The sequence below is a fragment of the Macaca mulatta genome, chromosome 6 (assembly GCF_049350105.2).
Source record: "Macaca mulatta isolate MMU2019108-1 chromosome 6, T2T-MMU8v2.0, whole genome shotgun sequence".
Lineage (NCBI taxonomy): Eukaryota > Metazoa > Chordata > Mammalia > Primates > Cercopithecidae > Macaca > Macaca mulatta.
This window is the reverse complement of record NC_133411.1, coordinates 85,566,125-85,586,281: the sequence shown is the minus strand read 5'-3', so window position 1 is coordinate 85,586,281 and position 20,157 is coordinate 85,566,125. Positions and strand designations below refer to the sequence as shown.

Here is a 20,157-nt window from a genome sequence, read left to right as displayed (position 1 = left end):
CTGTAATCCCAGCACTTTGGGAGTCCGAGGCGAGTGAATCACTTGAGGTCAGGAGTTCAAGACCAGTCGGGCCAACATGGTGAAACCATGTCTCTACAAAAAATACAAAAATTACTGGGCGTGGTGGCTCACTCCTGTAGTCCTGGCTCACTCCTGTACTCAGGAGGGTGAGGTGTAAGGATGGCTTAAGCCCAGGAGGTGGAGACTGCAATGAGCCAAGATTGTGCCACTGCACTACAACCTGGGCAACAAAGTCAGACCCTGTCTCAAAAAAAAAAAAAAAAAAAAATTGGCCAGGCGCAGTGGCTCACGCGTGTAATCCCAGCACTTTGGGAGGCCGAGGCGGGCAGATCACCTGAGGTCAGGAGTTTGAGACCAGCCTCAACATGGAGAAACCCCATCTCTACTAAAAATACAAAATTAGCCAGGCGTGGTGCTGCATGCCTGTAATTCCAGCTACTTGGGAGGCTGAGGCAGGAGAATTGCTTGAACCTGGGAGTCGGAGGTTGCGGTGAGCCAAGATTGTGCCATTGCACTCCAGCCTGGGCAACAAGAGTGAAACTCTATCTCAAAAAAAAAAAAAAAAAAAAAAAAATCCTCCAAGAAGCAATTACAAAAATGGGATCAGATGTGCAAGAAATTTTGGGGGCAAATGCCTATGGAGGAAAATGAGAAGGAAGCTGGAGCAAGAACAGAGCAAGGATGATCCAGGTCAGACCCATATGAAGGAGAGGGAGAGGAAAGAAAATTTCAGTAAAAAGCATCTTAAGAGTAGAATCCGTCTAAGAAAGTTTTCACTAGGCCAATGGGGAATCCTCAAGGCAAAGTTACCTGACTTTTGAGTCTCTCAGAAGCTGGCCTGCCTGTCTCCCTGCCACACTCAGTCATTGGCTGAGAGCAGCCTAGGGGAGTGTGGTGGATTCTGAATGCATCAGTCAGGGCCCTGAGTCTATCATGCTGGGAGATCTGAAAGGAACGTTCTCATGGCTGCCACAAACACCATCTGTGCTTTAAAAAGATTTGGTACTACTCATTCACTGATTCATGACACATTGAGAACACAAATATGAATAGGAATGTGGTGTTTACATTCTAGTAATTCACTTCAGTTTGAGTGGATTACCACAAATCATTTTTTTAGAAATAGACTTTCAGAATCTCCTAAGCAGATTTTTCAGAGTGTGGCTTTATTACGTTGTTTGAAATAATTTTTCAAATTCTAAGCTAAATAATAAATGGAGTTTGAGTTCTTCCTCACTTTGTAGTACTCCTTTCTCTATTCATCTTACCTAATGTCAAAAATCTGAATATAACTTAATAAGGTTTAGAACTGAAAGCACCTTTGCAAAATTATGACAGTAAGAGGAATCTGACATAGTTGACTTCGTCTTGCTTCTGACCTCCAAGCTGTCCTTGGTCATTCTAGTGCATTGGCCAAGCTAACTTTGGGAGAAATTTGTAGTTTAACTTGAAAGCAAGGATGATAGTCTCTCCCTCCCTCCTTGCTCAGGGACTGACAACTGCCTTTGTAAGACTAATGAAAGGCCACAAGAATAGGATTGTGGGAGGGGTGTGAACTCTGATAAAATGTAGGTGTAGTTTCTATTAATTTCTTACTGCTCAGAATTCATGTGGCCAGAGGTCACATGATAGGTATAGTCTTTACAGTCTGTTACAGCTCAGGAGTCATGTGGTCAGAGGTCACAAGATTTGTGACTTCCCCAGTTGCTCCTGTAGATAACATCACTATTGTAATACCTAAGATGGGTTTTTTGAGAGATTTTTCAGACTCAGTCCTACCTGGCTGGGTGACTCAACTGGTTCTGTGGCCCCATCCAGAGGCGACTCAGCACAAGGACCATTTTTCAAACCCCTGGGATTTCTATCTCCAACCAATCAGCAGCACCGATTCCCTAGCCCCCCGTCACCAAATCGTCCATAAAAACTCTAACCTGCAAGCCTTTGGGGAGACTGATTTGAGTGATAACCCCAGTTCTCCCATGTGGTTGGTCTCATGTCAATTAAACTCTTGCTCTACTGCAGTGAATTCATTTTATCTGTGCAGTGGGCAAGAAGAACCTGTCTGGCAATTACAGAACCTAGAACAATAACTGCATTTCTAAAAAGTATTTTTGAGAAAAAGAATAATATACACATCCCCATATGCACATTTTGTCTTACTTTTAAATCATTATATCCCTTATATATATCATATTACAATATATTTATGGTACTTTTTATTTTTAAGATGGAGTCTCGCTCTGCTGCCCGGGCTGATGTGTGGTGGTGCGATCCCAGCTCACTGCAAGCTCTGCCTCCCGGGTTCAAATGGTTCTCCTGCCTCAGTTTCCCAAGTAGCTGGGATTACAGGTGCCCACCACCATGCCCAGCTAGTTTTTGTATTTTTAGTAGATACAGGGTTTCACCATGTTGGTCAGGCTGGTTTTGAACTCCTGACCTCAAGTAATCCGCCCGCCTCGCCCTCCGAAAGTGCTGGGATTACAGGCATGAGTCACGGCACCTGACCAATATATACATACATGGTTTTGAGTTAGAGTTTTATAGCTGCTTTAACAAATTACCACAAACTTAAAGACTTAAAACTCAAACTTTTTAAAGTTCAAGAGGTCAGAAGCCTGAAATGAGCCTTGCTGGGCTAAAACCAAGGTGTCTGAAGGGCTGCATTCCTTCTGGAGGCTCTAGAGCAGAATCCATTTCCATGCTCTCTCTAGCTTTGAGATGCTCCCCACATTTCCAGGCTGTGGCCTCCTTCCTCCCTCCTTCAAGCCAGCAACAGTGGGTGAAGTTCTTTTCTCAGTACATCAGTCTTTCTCAGGGACAGATCCTACTTCTATTACCACATCTCTTTCTCTGACTCTTGACTTCTGCCTCCCTATTCCATTTTTAAGGACTCTGTGATTACATTAGTCCCACCTGGATAGTCCAGGATGCTCTGTTTTTGTTTGCCTTTATTTTTAATTTTTATTATTTTTTTTAAACAGAGTCTCACTCCATCACCCAGGCTGGAATGCAACGGTGCAGTCTTGGCTCACTGCAACCTCTGCCTCCTAGGTTCAAGCGATTCTCCTGCCTTACTTAGCCTCCTGAGAAGCTGGGATTACAGGCATGCACTACCACACCTGGATAATTTTTGTATTTTTAGTAGAGATGGGGTTTAGCCATGTTGGCCAGGTCTGTCTCAAACTCCTGACCTCAAGTGACCCACATAACAGCAGAGGTACTGCTCCTTGCAGAGAAGGGCTACCCCATAGGCAATGTGCCCAGAGTAGCCATGGATAATCTATTTTAAGGTCAGATGATTAGCAATCTGAATGCCATCTGTAACCTTCATTCTCCTTTCTCCCTTTGCTAATTAACTTACATATTCACAGGTATCAGCGATAAGCACATGTATAACTTGTGATGCAGGAGGTATCATTCTGCCCCCAGGTGTTATAGCAAAAGCCTCTAATACAGTGTTGATTAGGAACACTTCTGGTTTTTATTAGTAATCTTCTGGACAGTCATGAAAATAGTTCTACAAATTTATCATTCTTAAGGTACTTGTCATAGATAGCTTTTCGTAGCTATATGTTATTATATAAGTTTTCTACTTTTTTTTTTTTTTTTGTAGAGGCAGGTTTTCCCCATGTTGCCCAGGCTGGTGTGGAACTCTTGGCCTCAAGTGATCCACCCACCTCGGCCTCCCAAAGTGTGGGATTACAGGCATGAGCCACCACACCTGGCCAGAAAGTTTTCTTCTATCCTTTTTTTGTTGTTGAGACAGTGTCTCACTCTGTCTTCCAGGCTGGAGTGTAATGGCGCGAGCATAGCCCACTGAAGCCTCAACCTCCCGGGTCAATCAATCCTCCCACCTCAGCCTTCCTAGTAGCTAGGACTACAGGTGTGCACCACCATGCCTGGCTAATCTTTGTAATTTTTGTAGAGATGGGGTTTTGCCATAGGCCGTTTTCTTCTATTCTGTGGTTCTCATACTACTACTTTGTAACAAGCCATTCTAAGATTTAAAGTGATGCAAAAACAATAATTTATTATTACCTCTCTTGTCTCTATAGGGCTTACTTGGTGGTTCTGGGCTTGCTTGGGTGGTTCTCACTTGGGGCTTGACCAGGCTGGATGTCCAATATGGCTTCTCCACTCACGTGTCTGGGGCTTACGTGCTCCTCCATATGGCCTCTCTCTCCCACAGAGTAGCTTGTAGCATATATTGAGATAATCATATTTTTCTTCATTAGTCTGTTAATGTTGATAGAATTTAATGCGCAGGTTGTTTACTAGGGTGTGCCCTTTGTGGAAAACAATGGGAGGGAGCAGAGAGGGAAGATGAAGACATCATGCCGTGATGGGGACCCAATAGTCCTGACTCCATGGGGAGCTATGGAGCTAAGTTGCTCCTACAGTGGATCAGGTGTTTATGCATTCGCCCAGTCGTGGGATGTGGGTTGTCCTTGGAAGGGTCAACCTTGGGTGAAACTGAAATGATTCTGTAAAGGGACTGAAAGCTGAATGAACGTTGTACACTGACAGCACTCTCAGCAGTTGAGGCAGCAAACCTTTCCTTGAAAGAGGATCTGGGCTGTGCCTCTCCGTGTCTGCCGTAAGGTTCATAATATTATTATTATTAAGTCAATAAATTTTTATTCAAGAAATTTCATGTTGAGATTCCTTCCACTGTCCATCAAGTTCCCTTTAGTTGCTCTAAAGAGTTGGAGTCAAAAGTTATCTTCAATAGATTTATCTTCAAATTAACCCTTTTTAATAGAACTGATGCTTAATCCAGTTATCCTGTCAGCCCATAATTATTTTATTTTGGCTTCTTTCATCTCCTTTTAATATGGATATATTCACGAAGACTTCAAAATTCACCTATGGAAAAATCAATAATCTTTGGGATCTAATTTCTATAATCAATTTACTTTAGATTCATTTTTAGAGTAGGTGGATCTACCTGGTTCTCAATTTGATACCCTCTCTAAACATGAATGCGTTCAATCATACTCATTTCTAAGCTATCACACTCAAGAATAATAGTACGGATCTGTGGAATATGCCAGTATCTACAGTAAAAGATAAATTATTAGATCTTTCATAATTTTAGCAACTGTCTTGTAGTTCCTTCCCGCAGATCTAACAAATAGTCCTGCGAGTAAAGCAAAACCACAGAGTTAGTCTACGAGGAGTTTCCAGCGACATGCAGCTACAGGAAAAGCCCCGTTGGAATAGACTTCGACCAATAGTAATATTATCTATGATAGTAAAAATCTGGAAACAACCTCAATCTCCATCATATAGTAATCTATAAATGTATGTAGGATAGTCCCTACAATAAAAAAATACAGAAATGAAAATGAATGAACTAATATGACATCTGTGAAAAACTAAATTTACCATCTTTCAACATGGCTAATTCTCAGAAACATGATGTTAAGTGACAAAAATAAAAAATAAAAAAACACAAACAGAAAAAAGCATGTAGGCCGGGCATGGTGGCTCATGCCTGTAATCTCAACACTTTTGGGGGGCTGAGGAGGGAGGATCCCTTGAACTCAGGAGTTTGAGACAAGCCTGGGAAACACAGGGAGACCCCATCTCAAAAAAATAATAAGTATATATATTATTTCTATAAAATTTTAAAACATTTGAAGCATAACTATATATTGTTTATAGATCAAAAATATGTAGGAAAAGTATAAAAATATTCATAGAAATTTTAAATACTGAGACTGGGTGTAGTGGCTCAAACCTGTAATCCCAGCACTTTGGGAGGCAGAGGTGGGCAGATCATGAGGTCAGGAGTTTGAGACCAACCTGGCCAACATGGTGAAACCCCATCTCTACTAAAAATACAAAAAAATTAGCCGGGCTTGTTGGTGTGTGCCTGTAATCCCAGCTACTTGGGAGGCCGAGGCAGGAGGATCACTTGAACCCGGGAGGTGAAGGTTGCAGTGAGCTGAGATCACGCCACTGTACTCCAACCTGGGCGCCCGCCTCAGCCTCCCAAAGTGCTGGGATTACAGGCCTGAGCCACCATCCCCGACCAAAAACAAATTTTAAACACTGAATTCCTCATAGTGTCTACAAAGGAGGGGTGAGGACTAGGCTCAGGGTAAGGGATTCAGGAGGCCACAACTGTATAAGTGTTGTTTCTTTAAAAACAAAATCTGTATTTGGGGAAAGAGAAAAAAAACAATAAAATCTGAATTAATATGGCACTACATAGCACAATGATAATAGATAATGAAATTGGGTGTTGAGTACCTCAGTATTCATTATAATAGTTTATTTATTGCATTTTAAAAGTACTCCATAATAAAATTAATAATTAAAAAACAGGCCGGAGTGGTGGCTCATGCCTGTAATCCCAGCACTTTGGTAGGCCGAGGAGGGCAGATCACCTGAGGTCAGGAGTTTGAGACCAGTCTAACTAACCAATATGGCGACACCCTGTCTCTGCTAAATAAATATTAGGCGTGTGTGGTGACAGACGCCTGTAATCCCAGCTACTCGGGAGGCTGATGCAGGGAGAATTGCTTGAACCCAGGAGGAGGTGCTTGCAGTGAGCTAAGATCACGCCACTGTGCTCCAGCCAGGGTGACAGAGCAAGACTCCGTCACAAAAAAACAAACAAAAAACCAACCAACCGACCAAACAACAACAGCAAAAAAACAAGGCTGGGGTGTGGTGGGTCACACTCATAATCCTAGCACTTTGGGAGTCCAAGGCAAGCAAATTGCTTGAGCCCAGGTGTTTGAGACTAGCCTGGGCAACATGACGAAACCCAGTCTCTATTTAAAAAAAATAACAAAAAAACCAAGAGGCCATTAAAACACGATTAATTACAACTACATTTGTTAACATGGATGTGGCCGGTCATGGTGGCTCATGCCTGTAATCCCAGCACTTTGGGAGGCCGAGGCAGGCAGATCACTGGAGGTCGGGAGTTCGAGACCAGCCTGACCAAAATGGAGAAACCCCTCTACTAAAAATACAAAATTAACCAGGTGTGGTGGTGCATGCCTGTAATCCCAGCTACTTGGGAGGCTGAGGCAGGAGAATCGCTTGAACTCGGGAGGCAAAAGTTGCGGTGAACTGAGATGGTACCATTGCACTCCAGCCTGAGCAACAAGAGTGAAACTCTGTCTCAAAACAAAAAACAAAACAAAACAAAAAACACCTGGACGTATTTCAAAAGTAATGTTACATGAAAAAAAGTTGCAGTATGGTATATACATTATGATGCTATTTCTTTCAGTTTTAAAAATAAAATGATATTCGATATTATTTATGGATCTATACTTATATGGAGACTTACGTGGTAAAAATATTTTTCTTTCTTTTTTTTATTTTTGGGACAGGTCCTCTGTCACCCAGGCTAGAGTGAGTGGACATGATCATAGCTCACTGCAGCCTCAACCACCTGGCCTCAAACAGTCCTCCCATCTCAGTCTCCTGGAGCAATTAGGACTGCAGGCACACACCAGCATGCCTGGCTAATTTTTTTTTCTTTTCTTTTTCCTTTTTTTTTTTGAGACGGTGTCTCACTCTGTCGTCCAGGCTGAGTGCAATGGCTCGATCTTGGCTCACTGCAACCTCTTCCTCCCAGGTTCAAGTGATTCTCCTGCCTCAGCCTCCCAAGTAGCTGAGACAATAGGCACCCACCACCACGCCTGACTAATTTGTGTATTTTTAGTAGAGACGGGGTTTCACCATGTTGGTCAGGTGCTATTTTTTTTTTTTAATTTTTATTTTTATATAGACAGGGCTGTCATCATTTTGTCTAGGCTGATCTCACTCTTGGGCTCAAGGGATTCTTCCACGTTGGCCTCCCAAAGTGCTGGGATTACAGGTATGAGCCACTGTGCCCAGCCCCCCCCCTTTTTTTTTGTGATTGCAAAAAAGTTAAGGGTTGCATGAATAAACTTTCTTTCCGGCAAAAATATTTCCAAACTAAAGGGCATGATACACACCAAGATCCAAATCGTTTTTCCTCTGAGAAGCAAGGGAAACGAATAGGATTGAGGAGGGATGCGAAAGAGGGATTCCAAATATTTACATTAGTTAAATCTGGATATTAAGTATATGGGTGTTTATTATATTACCCTTTGTGCTTCTTGGTATGTTTGAGATTGTTCTTGTTTTTAAATAAATTAACCCTTCCATTCTGCATGGTATTTCCCTTTGGTGGTAATGCGAGTAACCACATAAGTATATCTCGCCACTTGGTTGGCATAAAAAGGGAAGGCTGGGCGTGGTGGATCACGCCTGTAATCCCAGCACTTTGGGAGGCCGAGGCAGGAGGATCTCAAGGTCAGGAGTTCAAGACCAGCCTGACCAACATAGTGAAATCCCATCTCTACTAAAAATACAAAAATTAGCCAGGCATGGTGGTGCCCGCCTGTAATCCAGCTACTCAGGAGACTGAGGTAGGAGAATCGCTTGAACCCGGGAGGCAGAGGTTGCAGTGCACTGAGATCGTGCCATTGCACTCCATCCTGGGTGACAGAGTGAGACTCCATCTCAAAAAAAAAAAAAAAAAAAAAACGAAAAAGATGTCCTCCATCAGTCTGTCATTTCCTTTTGTTCTGGTATACCCATTGCTGCACACATTTTTTTCAATGACTGATTTGATATCATTAGTTAAAAACTATTCCCTGAATGCTTATGCTTCCACTTATTTCTGTGGGTATGAAACCGCATTACTGTCTTGGGAGAACAGTGGAGTATTCAGGCACAGGCAATTAAGAGAATAAGCTTGATAGCTGATTCCACTATACCCGGGCCCTAGATGTTCCCTACAAAGGCCGAGGTGATGACAAGGTTTAGCGCTGGAGTGCAGTGGTACAATCACAGCTCACTGCAGCCTTGACCTCCTGGGCCTAAGTGATCCTCCTTGGGCCCAGGCATGCGCTACCACGCCAGGCTAATTTTTTTTTTTTTTTTTTTTAAAGACAGAGTCTCAAACTCCTGGGCTCAAGTGATCATCCTGCCTTGACCTCCCAAAGTGCTGGAGTTACAGGTGTGAGCCACCTCGCCTGGCCAGTATTCCATATGTTATTCTCTGATCTTTCTTAATTCACATATCTGTTTTGCATAGCTGCCATATATATGTGAAGGGCCAATGGAAAACTTCCTTTGCTCTTGAAGATTTGCTGAAATCAGCTGACAATAGTCAGATTAATAGGATAAAAAACATACACAATTTTATTTTAATGTGCATAACATGGAATTGCAGATTGAGTACCCAGTAACCCAAACCCAAGTACAGAAGCTTACATACTCTTTTCAAGAAACATTGGAATAGAGATAGAGTCTCGCTGTGTTGCCCATGCTGGTCTCGAACTCCTAGGCTCAGGATGCTTCCTCCTGTTCCTCCCAGAGTGCTCGAATTACAGGTGTGTGCCACCAGGCAGGCCTACATACTCTTTTTCAAAAGGGAGAGGGGAGATAGGGAATGTAGACAATTCATTTGAGAGACAGAAAATGATTTTTTTTATTATTTGTTGAGACAGAGTCTTGCTGTATTGCCCAGGCTGGAGTGCAGTGGCACCATCTTGGCTCACTGCAACCTCTACCTCCCCAGTTCAAGCGATTCTCATGTCTCAGCCTCCCAAGTAGCTAGGATTATAGGCACATGCCATCACGCCTGGCTAATTTTTTTGTATTTTTAGTAGAGACAGGGTTTCATCATGTTGGCCAGGCTGGTCTCAAACTCTTGACCTCAGGTGATCCGTCCACTTGGCCTCCCAAAGTGCTGGGATTATAGGCATGAACCCCCGTGCCTGGTCATGCCACTGAGGGTTTTTCTCTATTTTAATTTAATTTAATTTTTTGAGATGGGTGTCTCACTATGTTGCCCAGGCTAGTCTCGAACTCCTGAGATCAAGCGATCCACCCACCTTGGCCTCCCAGTGTGCTGGGATTACAGACGTGAGCCACGGTGCCTGACCAAATGATTATTAGGGAGAATAAATATACAGGAATTAACTTCTAATGATCCTGTTTGTGAAAATGTCCCTCCAGGTATGGTTGAATTTCTGTCTTTTCTGAGATAGACAATGAGATTTCAGCAAGGGGAGGAAGGCAATTGTGTTTTTTGTTTGTTTGTTTGTTTGTTTGTTTGTTTTGAGACAGAGTTTCACTCGTCGCCCAGACTGGAGTGCAGTGGTGCGATGGCTCAGTGCAACCTCCGCCTCCTGGGTTCAAGCGATTTTCCTGCCTCAGCCTCCTGGGTAGCTGGGATTACAGGCGCCCAGCATCACACCTGGCTAATTTACTTCTTTTTTTTCTTTTTTTTTTCTTTTTTTTTTGTATTTTTAGAAGAGATGGGATTTCACCACGTTGGCCAAGCTGGTCTGGAACACCTGACCTCAGGTGAACCACCCACCTCGGCCTCCCAAAGTGATGGGATTACAGGTGTGAGCCACTGCACCCAGCCTTTTTTTAATTTTAATTTTTATTTTTTGAGATGGAGTCTTGCTCTGTCGCCCAGGCTGGAGTGCAGTGGCATGATCTCAGCTCACTGCAACCTCCGCCTCCTGCGTTCAAGTGATTCTCCTACCTCAGACTCCTGAGTAGCTGGGATTACAGGTGCATGCCATCACGCCCTGCTAATTTTTGTATTTTTAGTAGCGACAGGGTTTCAGCATGTTGGCCACGCTAGTCTCAAACTCCTAACCTCAAGTGATCCACCTGCCTTGGCTTCCCAAAGTGCTGGTATTACAGGTGTGAGCCAACGCACCTGGCCCCCAATTGTGTTTCTTTTGGAAAGAAGCTCTCTTGATCAGATAGGGAAATTCCAGAGAGAGTCCCTCCCTGCACTTGGAGTGCAGGGGACAAGACAAGGTTTCAGGGACCTTGATTCTGAGGCAGCTTCTAAACCTTCTCAGCATGTCAAAGCACAGTCTTTAGGGTTTCTCTTTCTGAGGATCACCACCTACGTAAGGATTTCGTTGTCTTTTTATTAAACTTCAGCTACCTCTTTCATGGGTCCACCTAGTTCATGCACTAGTCAGTGTTTCATAGTTTTCTGTCTTGACAATATACCAGTTTGCTCAGCCTTACTTCTATTGTTGAACTTTTGAGATTTTTCCAATTTTCCAGTTTTATAAATAGCATTTCTATGACCATCTTTGTACACACTACTTCTTTTCTTTCTCGTCATTTCCTTGAGCTTAATCCTACAAGTGGAATTAGTGGGCTAAAGGGTATGAATAGTTTTAGGACTCTAAATCTATATTCCAATATTATATGAATTTACCTTTGACCTAACAATATTGAGTTTACTCATTGTCATATATTTCAAAAAAATGTAATAGACATATAATAGTTATTAAAAGTTTCTTAATTCAAAATTTTCCCAGGCTGGAGTGCAATGGCGCCATCTTGGCTCACTGCAACTTCCGCCTCCTGGGTTCAAGCAATTCTTCTTCCTCAGCCTCCCGAGTAGCTGGGACTATACACCTGGCTAATTTTTGTATTTTTAGTAGAGTCAGGGTTTCACCATGTTGGCCAGGCTGGTCTCAAACTCCTGATCTCAGGTGATCTGCCTGCCTCGGCCTCCCGAAGTGCTGTGATTGCAGGCGTAAGCCACTGCACCCAGCCCTTTTTTTTCTGATTATTGAAAATAATACTCATTGTGAAAAAAAAAAAGTAAGTGAAAGTGCCCCGGAAACCTCCACCCCGCCAAAAGGTGACATGTTGCCATTTGGCTTACAGTCTTTAACTTATTTAATATACATGGGTAGTTTCATTCTTTTGTTGTCGTTTTTGTTTTGTTTTTTTGAGACGGAGTCTGGCTCTGTCACCCAGGTTGGAGTACAGTAACGTAATCTTGGCTCACTGCAACCTCTGTTTCCCAGGTTCAAGCAATTCTCCTGCCTCAGCCTCCCCAGTAACTGGGATTACAGGTGCATGCCACCACGCCCAGCTGATTTTTTGTATTTTTAGTAGAGGTGGGGTTTCACTATGTTGGCCAGGCTGGTCTTGAACTCCTGGCCTCAGGTGATCCACCTGCCTTGGCCTCCCAAAGTGCTGGAATTAACAGGCATGAGCCACTGCACCCGGCCAGAATACTTTCATTCTTGAAACATTTGGAAGTTCTTTAGAAACCCACCCAATCGGCCGGGCGTGGTGGCTCATGCCTGTAATCCCAACACTTTGGGAGGCCAATGTGGGTGGATCACTTGAGGTCAGGAGTTTGAGACCAGCCTGACCAACATGGTGAAACCCCGTCTCTGCTAAAAATGCAAAAATTAGCCAGCATCGTGGTGCACATCTGTAGTCCCAGCTACTCAGGAGGCTGAGGCAGGAGAATCACTGAACCCAGGAGGCAGAGATTGCAGTGAGTTGAGATCATGCCATTGCACTCCAACCTGGGCAACAGAGCGAGACTCTGTCTCAAAAAAAAAAAAAAAAAAAGGGGCCGGGTGCTGTGGCTCATGCCTGTAATCCCAGCACTTTGGGAGACCAAGGTGGGTGGATCACGAGGTCAGGAGATTGAGACCATCCTGGCTAACACAGTGAAACCCATCTCTACTAAAAATACAAAAAATTAGCCAGGCATGGTGGCGGGCGCCTGTAGTCCCAGCTACTCGTGAGCCGAGATGGCGCCACTGCACTCCAGCCTGGGCGACAGAGCGAAATTGTCAAAAAAAAAAAAGAAAAAAAAAAAAGAATGGGGCCCAGGAATCTACACTTTAAAAAGTGCTCTGAGTGATTCTAGTTGTAGGTAGGGTTGAAAAACCACAAGTTATTCTAATTTCTAGAATGACTGGTCTACACCTGCTTGTTTGTACTTTTTTACAAATCACTTTCTTCTTAATTCCCTACAAATTGGACTGTGATTCTTCCGATTTTTTTGAAACCCATAACTTCCCTTAGATCTGATTCAACAGTATTCAGTCCTAAGAGTGGGTGGTACATCTAGAAATTGGCCTTTCTGCCTCTGATATACTTTCGGTGTTAATTTACAAGTTTCATATTTGGTTATTTCAGAGTTTTATGTTTGCTAGTGTATGATTTTTCTTTTATTTATTTATTTTTTTGAGACAGAGTCTCACTCTGTCACCCAGGCTGGAGTGCAGTGGCACCGTATTGACTCACTGCAACCTCCGTCTCCTGAGCTCAAGCAATTCTCGCCTCAGCCTCCCAAGTAGCTGTGATTACAGGCACCCGCCACCATGCCTGGCTAATTTTTGTAGAGACAGGGTTTCACCATGTTGGCCAGGCTGGTCTCGAATTCCTGACCTCAGATGATCTGCCCGCCTCAGCCTCCCAAAGTGCTTGGATTACAGGCGTGAGCCACCACGCCTAGCATCTTTTTTTTCTTCTTTTCTTTTCTTTTTTTGAGATGGAGTCTTGCTCTGTTACCCAAGCTGGAGTGCAGTGGCATAATCTCGGCTCACTGCAACCTCTGCCTCCCAGGTTCAAGTGATTCTTTTGCCTCAGCCTCCTGAGTAGCTGGGACTACAGGTGCACACCACCATGCCTGGCTAATTTTTGTATTTTTAGTAGGGACAGGGTTTCACTATGTCGGCCAGGCTGGTCTCGAACTCCTGACCTCGTGATCCACCTGCCTCAGCCTCCTATAGTGCTGGGATTACAGGCGTGAGCTAACGTGCCCAGCCTTTTTTTTTTTTTAAACAGAGTCTTGTTCCGTCGCCCAGGCTGGAGGGCAGTGGTGCAAACTCTACTCACCGTGACCTCTGCCTCCCTAGCTTAAACCATCCTCCCACCTCAGCCTCCTAAGTAGCTAGGACTACAGGCGCATGCCACCATGCCCAGCTAATTTTTGTATTTTTAGTACAGACAAGGTCTTGCCACATGCCCAGGCTGGTCTCGAATTCCTGAGCTCAAGAGATCTGCCTGCCTCAACCTCCAAAAGAGCTAGGATTACAGGCGTGAGCTACCACACCCAGCCTAGTGTATGATAATTATTTCTGTATTGCAAACCGCCCCCAAGATTTATCAGCTTAAAACAATAAAAACCACTTATTTGTTCTGATGCTGCCATTCAAGCAGGCCTGGGTGGGGCCTGCTAGTCCCTGCTGCATATGATGTTGCCTGGACATGCTTTACTCACACGTCTGCTGCCTCACTTGCCTTCAGTGCTCTAACAGAGTAGTTGGACTGTTTTATACAGTGGCTCAAGGGCCCTTGAGACGGGGTAGAGACGGGGTTTCACTCTGTTGAGAGAAAAAGTGAAAGCCACCAGGTTTCTTAATACCCAGGCCTGCAATGGGAATGGTGCCATTTTTGTCACATTCTGTGGATGAGAGCAAGCTCCAGGCCAGCCCAGATTAAAAGAGAGAAGAAATAGATTCCGCTCTGGATAGAGAAGAACAGCATATATGAAGATGGATGGTAGGTTTCAAACAGGGAAAGTATACCAGCCACATGGAAGATAATATTTTGAATCATGGATTGAATAAATAGATTAATGGATAAAATAGGACAAAAATATTTTAAAATATACAAATAGTCCTTAGACAAATACAGATTTAAATCTTTTATATAAGGGAATATATTATTTATTTATTTATTTATTTATTTATTTATTTAATACACAGTCTTGCTCTGTTGCCCAGGTTAGCATGCACTGGCATGATCTTGGCTCACTGCAACCTCTGCCTCCCAGGCTCAAGTGATCCTCCTACCTCAGCATCTCCAGTAGCTGGGACCACAGGTGTGCGCTGCCACGCCTGGCTAATGTGTGTGTGTTTTTTAAACATTTTTGTACAGACAGGATTTCACCATGTTGCCCAGGCTGGACTCGAACTCCTGGGCTGAAGTGATCTGCCTTCCTCAACCTCCCAAAGTGCTGGGATTATAGGGGTAAGCCACTGCACCCCGCGAAGGGAATGTATTTAATAATAGAGACTGTATTTCGTTTTGCACCAAAAGAGAGGCTGAGGGAAGTGATGGATATGTTACATCAAGACACACTGTGTGAGGCCAGCCCAGATTGTGGAAGCTAGGGATACTTCAACTGGAACAGAAGGATGTATCCTTAGCAGGCTCCTAAGTGAGGTAGAACAGAGGTCAGGTCCAGTAAGGTCAGATCTGAGAGTGCAGAGCAGGGACAGAAGTCATCAAGGACTGGATGTGCTGCAGGTCCAGATAGCAAGTCTTCATCAGTGAGGTCAGACCCTTGCACAAGAAACCTGGAACAACTGAAGGATAATGATCTGGGGGCCCAGGACAACAGGAGACAAGCACTAAGCATGGAGATTGACCCTGGGCACACTGCCCTCTGAGCTCCTTCTCCACCCCTAGCCTGGGGCAGCACTGGCCTTAGATGGTGTAGGGCCTCAGTCCATAAAAGGAGACAGTGTGGCTGGAGTACAGGAATGAAGAGGCCAGAGGCAGGCAGTTCCTGACAGGTTGGGCCTAATGAAAGCCATTATCTTCCCTTTGATCAATAACTCCAAAAAGGATGCCACAGTATTTAGACCATCCATTTCAGTGTTTTATCATGCTGCTACAAAGGGCCTTTTGTACAGCCGTATAGTCTTTGTCTTACAAAGCCCCAAAATATAGGAAATATGCTGAGTTTTCGTAACTGCCTAACGAATAACCATTTGTAATCAACTGTCCATACTGAAAACCCTTAAAGGTATTATGGAACACATTTTGTTTCCTGCCAAATGTAACAATTCCATTTTGGAACTGAATCTGGCCAAAAGTATAAAGTGGGAAGAGTTTCCTGTGGTGCTCTTGGCATATCCTTTCTTAACCCTTCTCTCTCTCTCAGTTCAGAATCTCTATTTTTTTTCTTGTTTTGTTTTGTTTTTTCTTTTAGAGACTGGGTCTTGCTCTGTCGCCCAGGCTGCAGTGCAGTGCATGATCACCACTTATTACTGCCTCGACTTCTGGGCTGAAGTGATCCTCCCATCTTAGTCACCGGAGTAACTGGGACTTCAGGTGCATGCTGCCATGCCTGGCTAAATTTTTTTGATTTTTTTGTAAAGACAGGGTTTTACTATGTTGCCCAGGCTGGTCTCAAACTCCTGGGTTCAAGTGATCCTCCTGCCTCAGCCTCACAAAGTGCTGGGATTACAAACAAGAGTCACTGTGCCTGGACTCAGGACTTCTGTTTCCTTGCTGGTTCATCTGTTCTCTCTACCCTCTTTTCCAGAAGCAGCAGCTCTTGGTATATGCTGGTGATAATTGTTTTTGCCAGAATAGCTCAAAACGTGATGCAGTAGCCAGACTACCAGATGGCCCCCTGTGATCCCCACTTCCTGATAGTCACAGCTTTGTCAAATTCCTTCCTACACTGTATGAGGGTTGGTCTGTGTGACCAATAGAATATGGCAAAACTATGTCCCTTCCAAGGTTATTAAAGACTAGGGCTTCCTTCCAAGGTTATTAAAGACTGGGGTTCTATCTTGGGTCTCTTTCATTCTATTTTTTTTTTTTTTTTTTTTTTTTTTTAGAGATGGTGTCTTGCTATGTTACCCCGGCTGGATTTGAACTTCTAGGCTCAAGGGATCCTTCTTCCTCAGCCTCCTGAGTAGTTGGAACTATAGGCACAAGCCACTATGCCCAGGCTTGCAATCTATATTCTTAAGATGCTTATGGGGCAATCGTTGCAAACTCTTAAATTTGAGATGCACTGTCGTCGTCGTCATCTTCTCCTTCTCCTCCTCCTTCTCTTCCCTCCTCCTCCTCCTCCTTCTCTTCTCCTTCCTCTCCTTCTTCTCCTCCTTCTCCTTCTTCCTCTTTTTTTTTTTTTTTTTTTTTGAGATGGAGTCTCACTCTGTCGCCCAGGTTGGAGTGCAGTGGCACAATCTCGGCTCACTGCAACCTCCGTCCCCCAGGGTTCAAGTGATTCTCCTGCCTCAGCCTCCCAAGTAGCTGGGACTACAGGCACGTGCCACCACGCCCGGCTAATTTTTTCGTGTCAGAACTCTAATATAACAACCATCTCTAATGCTGAGCTTGGGCTATGGTTCTAAACAGTTTGAATCTTTTACCAGTGGAACATTGCATAGAGCCTGACATAAGACAGAGCATATAACAGAATGCATAACGGTGAGACCTAACTCATGTCCAGCACGAAGCTTGGCATAATCTTGGCATATTTTTAGTAGAGATGGGATTTCACTGTGTTAACCAGGACGGTCTCAATCTCCTGACCTCGTGATGTGCCCACCTCAGCCTACCAAAGTGCTGGGATTACAGGTGTGAGTCACTGCACCTGGCTTTTTTTTTTTTTTTTTTGAGACAGAATCTTGCTCTGTTGCCCAGGCTGGAGTACAGTGGTGTGATCTCGGCTCACTGCAACCTCTGCCTCCTGGGCTCAAGTGATTCTCCTGCCTCAGCCTCCCAAGTATCTGGTATTATAGGTGGGTACCACCACACCTGGCTAGGTTTTTGTATTTTTAATAAAGACAGGGTTTCACCATGTTGGCCAGGCTGATCTTGAACTCTTGACCTCAGGTGATCCACTTGTCTCAGCCTCCGAAAGTTCTGGGATTATGGGCCACTGCACTTGGCCCTACTGACTTATTTTAATTCATTAGTATTACTTCTTCCAAATGTGTTAGTATTTTAATTCTAATTTATAAGACGTAAAGCAGCAAGTATTATCCGGGGCTTAATCACTAAATCTAGAGATTCTTGATGCTTTTGAATTCTATACATTATTTATTTTCTTTTGAGACAAGGTCACATTCTATCGCCCAGGCTGGAGTGTGGAGTGCAGTGGCACAATCTCTGGTGTACTGCAAACGCAGCCTCCCGGGAGAATCAAGTGATTCTTGTGCTTCAGCCTCCAAAAGTAGCTGGGACTACAGTCATGCGCCACCACACCCAGCTAATTTTTGTATTTTTAGTAGAGACAGGGTTTCACCGTGTTGGCCAGGCTGGTCTTGAACTCCTGACCTCAAGCAATCTACCCGCCTTGGCCTCCCAAAGTGCTGGGATTACAAAACATTATTTCTTTTTTTTTTTTTTTTTTTGAGACGGAGTCTCGCTCTGTCGCCCAGGCTGGAGTGCAGTGGCCGGATCTCAGCTCACTGCAAGCTCTGCCTCCCGGGTTCACGCCATTCTCCTGCCTCAGCCTCCCGAGTAGCTGGGACTACAGGCGCCTGCCACCTCGCCCGACTAGTTTTTTTGTATTTTTTAGTAGAGATGGGGTTTCACCGTGTTAGCCAGGATGGTCTCGATCTCCTGACCTCGTGATCCGCCCGTCTCGGCCTCCCAAAGTGCTGGGATTACAGGCTTGAGTCACTGCACCCGGCCAAAACATTATTTCAAATACTGTTGGTGATATGCTTGAAGCAGTTAAAAACTAAATGAATACTAGGCAAGTCAGAAATGACTACGATTCAATTCAGTCACTCCTTTTTTTTAATTTTGAGACATAGTCTTTCTCTGTCACCCAGGCTGGAGTGAAGTGGTGCAATCTTGGCTCATTGCAGCCTCTGCCTCCTGGGCTCAAGTGATCCTCTCGCCTCAGCCTCCCGAACAGCTGTGACTACAGGCACACATTACCACGCCCAGATAATTACTGTATTTTTAGTAGAGACAGGGTTTTACCATGTTGCCCAGGCTGATCTCAAACTCTTAGACTCAAGCAATTCACCTGCATCTGCCTCTGAAAGTGCTGGGATTACAGATGTGAGCCACTGTGCTGGCCCCAGTCACTCATTTAGTGTAACCTTGTCCACAGAAGTGGATATCCACACAACACACTTCTCTCTTGGTTACACTTTAGCCTGGTGCTGCTGTTTGAACAGCACAATTTATTACTCTGTATGTGTTCACTCATAAACTAAAGGGGCCAAATTTATTCATACTTCAGCAAGATTATGCCAAGCTTCGTGCTGGACATGAGTTAGGTCTCACCGTTATGCATTCTGTTATATGCTCTGTCTTATGTCAGGCTCTATGCAATGTTCCACTGGTAAAAGATTCAAACTGTTTAGAACCATAGCCCAAGCTCAGCATTAGAGATGGTTGTTATATTAGAGTTCTGACACGAAAAAGACTTCACATTCAAACTGTGGTATTTTGGGAATAGTTTAATGAAAGGACTAGAAACAAAGGTATGAGATAAGTGTAGGGAAACTGCAAGGCATAGTGCAGCACCCAGAGGCTAGTAACTGCACAGCTCTGTTACCACCCCTCATGGCAAAGGAAAGGATCACTTCCTGGAACTGGAGACAGAGACAGGGGCTGTGTGTAGAGTCACCTTAAAGGAGCTGAGATCTTTGGTAGACAAAGGTATCCAGCATCCCAACCACACCCTCCCTTCCTCTCATCTCCTGCCACTGCTTTTCACTGGCCAAGCCCCAACAGGAAACCAGAGGGCAAGAGAGTCCCTTGAAGCACTTCATAGAGGTCAGCTTGCTGGAGAAGGGGGGAGAGTGGATCTAGGGGTGGGATGAAGGAAATAGAAGATAACTGGCACAGCCATCTATCCGTCCATGCATAAAGTTACCAGCATTTTTTAGTTCCAAAATCAACGACCCAAACTCACTAAGATACAGCTTACTTCATAATGGAGAATTTGATGAATGCTTGTTTGCTTTTCCAAACCTCATGATCACAAATATTACAGATATATCATCTTTCAGGCTCTGTATTTTTCAGCAGAGTGTTAATATTTTTATTCTGTTTTAATATGTGACTCTATCTCCTTATCTATTTTAATTAAAAATATTAGAGGAAATGGGCTATTAAAAGCTGTATCTATATAAGTAGAGGGCAAACTTACAGGAAGATGAAGGTGTCCTAGACATACGGTGTTGAAGAAGGTTTAGAAGTAGAAGTGGGATATCTGGAATAAATGGTCCTTGAGCACACAGGCCTAAGGTGAGTGGAAGGAAAGAATGAACCAAGAGACAAGGAGATGGTAAATAGCTCAAGGTACATTTCTAAATGTTTTTGAACACAAGAAACAAATAGTTTTATTGACTTACCAAATCTTCATAGTCACTAAACATGATTAGTAGATGTTTTTCTCTTCGCCAACTTTGGAGGTCGTCAGGGGCTTTATGAGTAAAATTTTAGTATCCAGTATTTCTTTACTTTTATGGACTTTAAACCTCTGAAATGTGGTATGGGTGGAGAGAAGGTACCTCTTTGAAATGAGAATAATAAAATCTGGGATTTGAAAGAGATCTTCCA

General features: G+C 43.8%; 1 protein-coding gene and 1 non-coding gene across 8 annotated transcripts in view; one reads left to right on the top strand and one right to left on the bottom strand.

Annotated features, from left to right (window-relative positions):
• Positions 1 to 20,157, top strand: part of LOC144341459 (uncharacterized) — a 112,626-nt gene that overhangs the window by 11,486 nt on the left and 80,983 nt on the right. Inside the window, exon 2 of one of the 7 annotated variants that reach the window (XM_078004933.1) lies at positions 8,970 to 9,069. The exons of the other annotated variants lie outside the window; for them this stretch is intronic. Coding sequence (XP_077861059.1) covers positions 8,970 to 8,999 — 30 coding nt within the window. The 3' untranslated portion in view covers positions 9,000 to 9,069. Of the gene's footprint in view, positions 1 to 8,969; positions 9,070 to 20,157 lie in introns of those variants that run through there. 7 annotated transcript variants of the gene reach the window in all.
• LOC114679159 (small nucleolar RNA SNORA18) lies at positions 5,121 to 5,252 on the bottom strand. Its single transcript, XR_003730837.2, has one exon. It is a non-coding gene; the product is annotated as a small nucleolar RNA SNORA18 (small nucleolar RNA).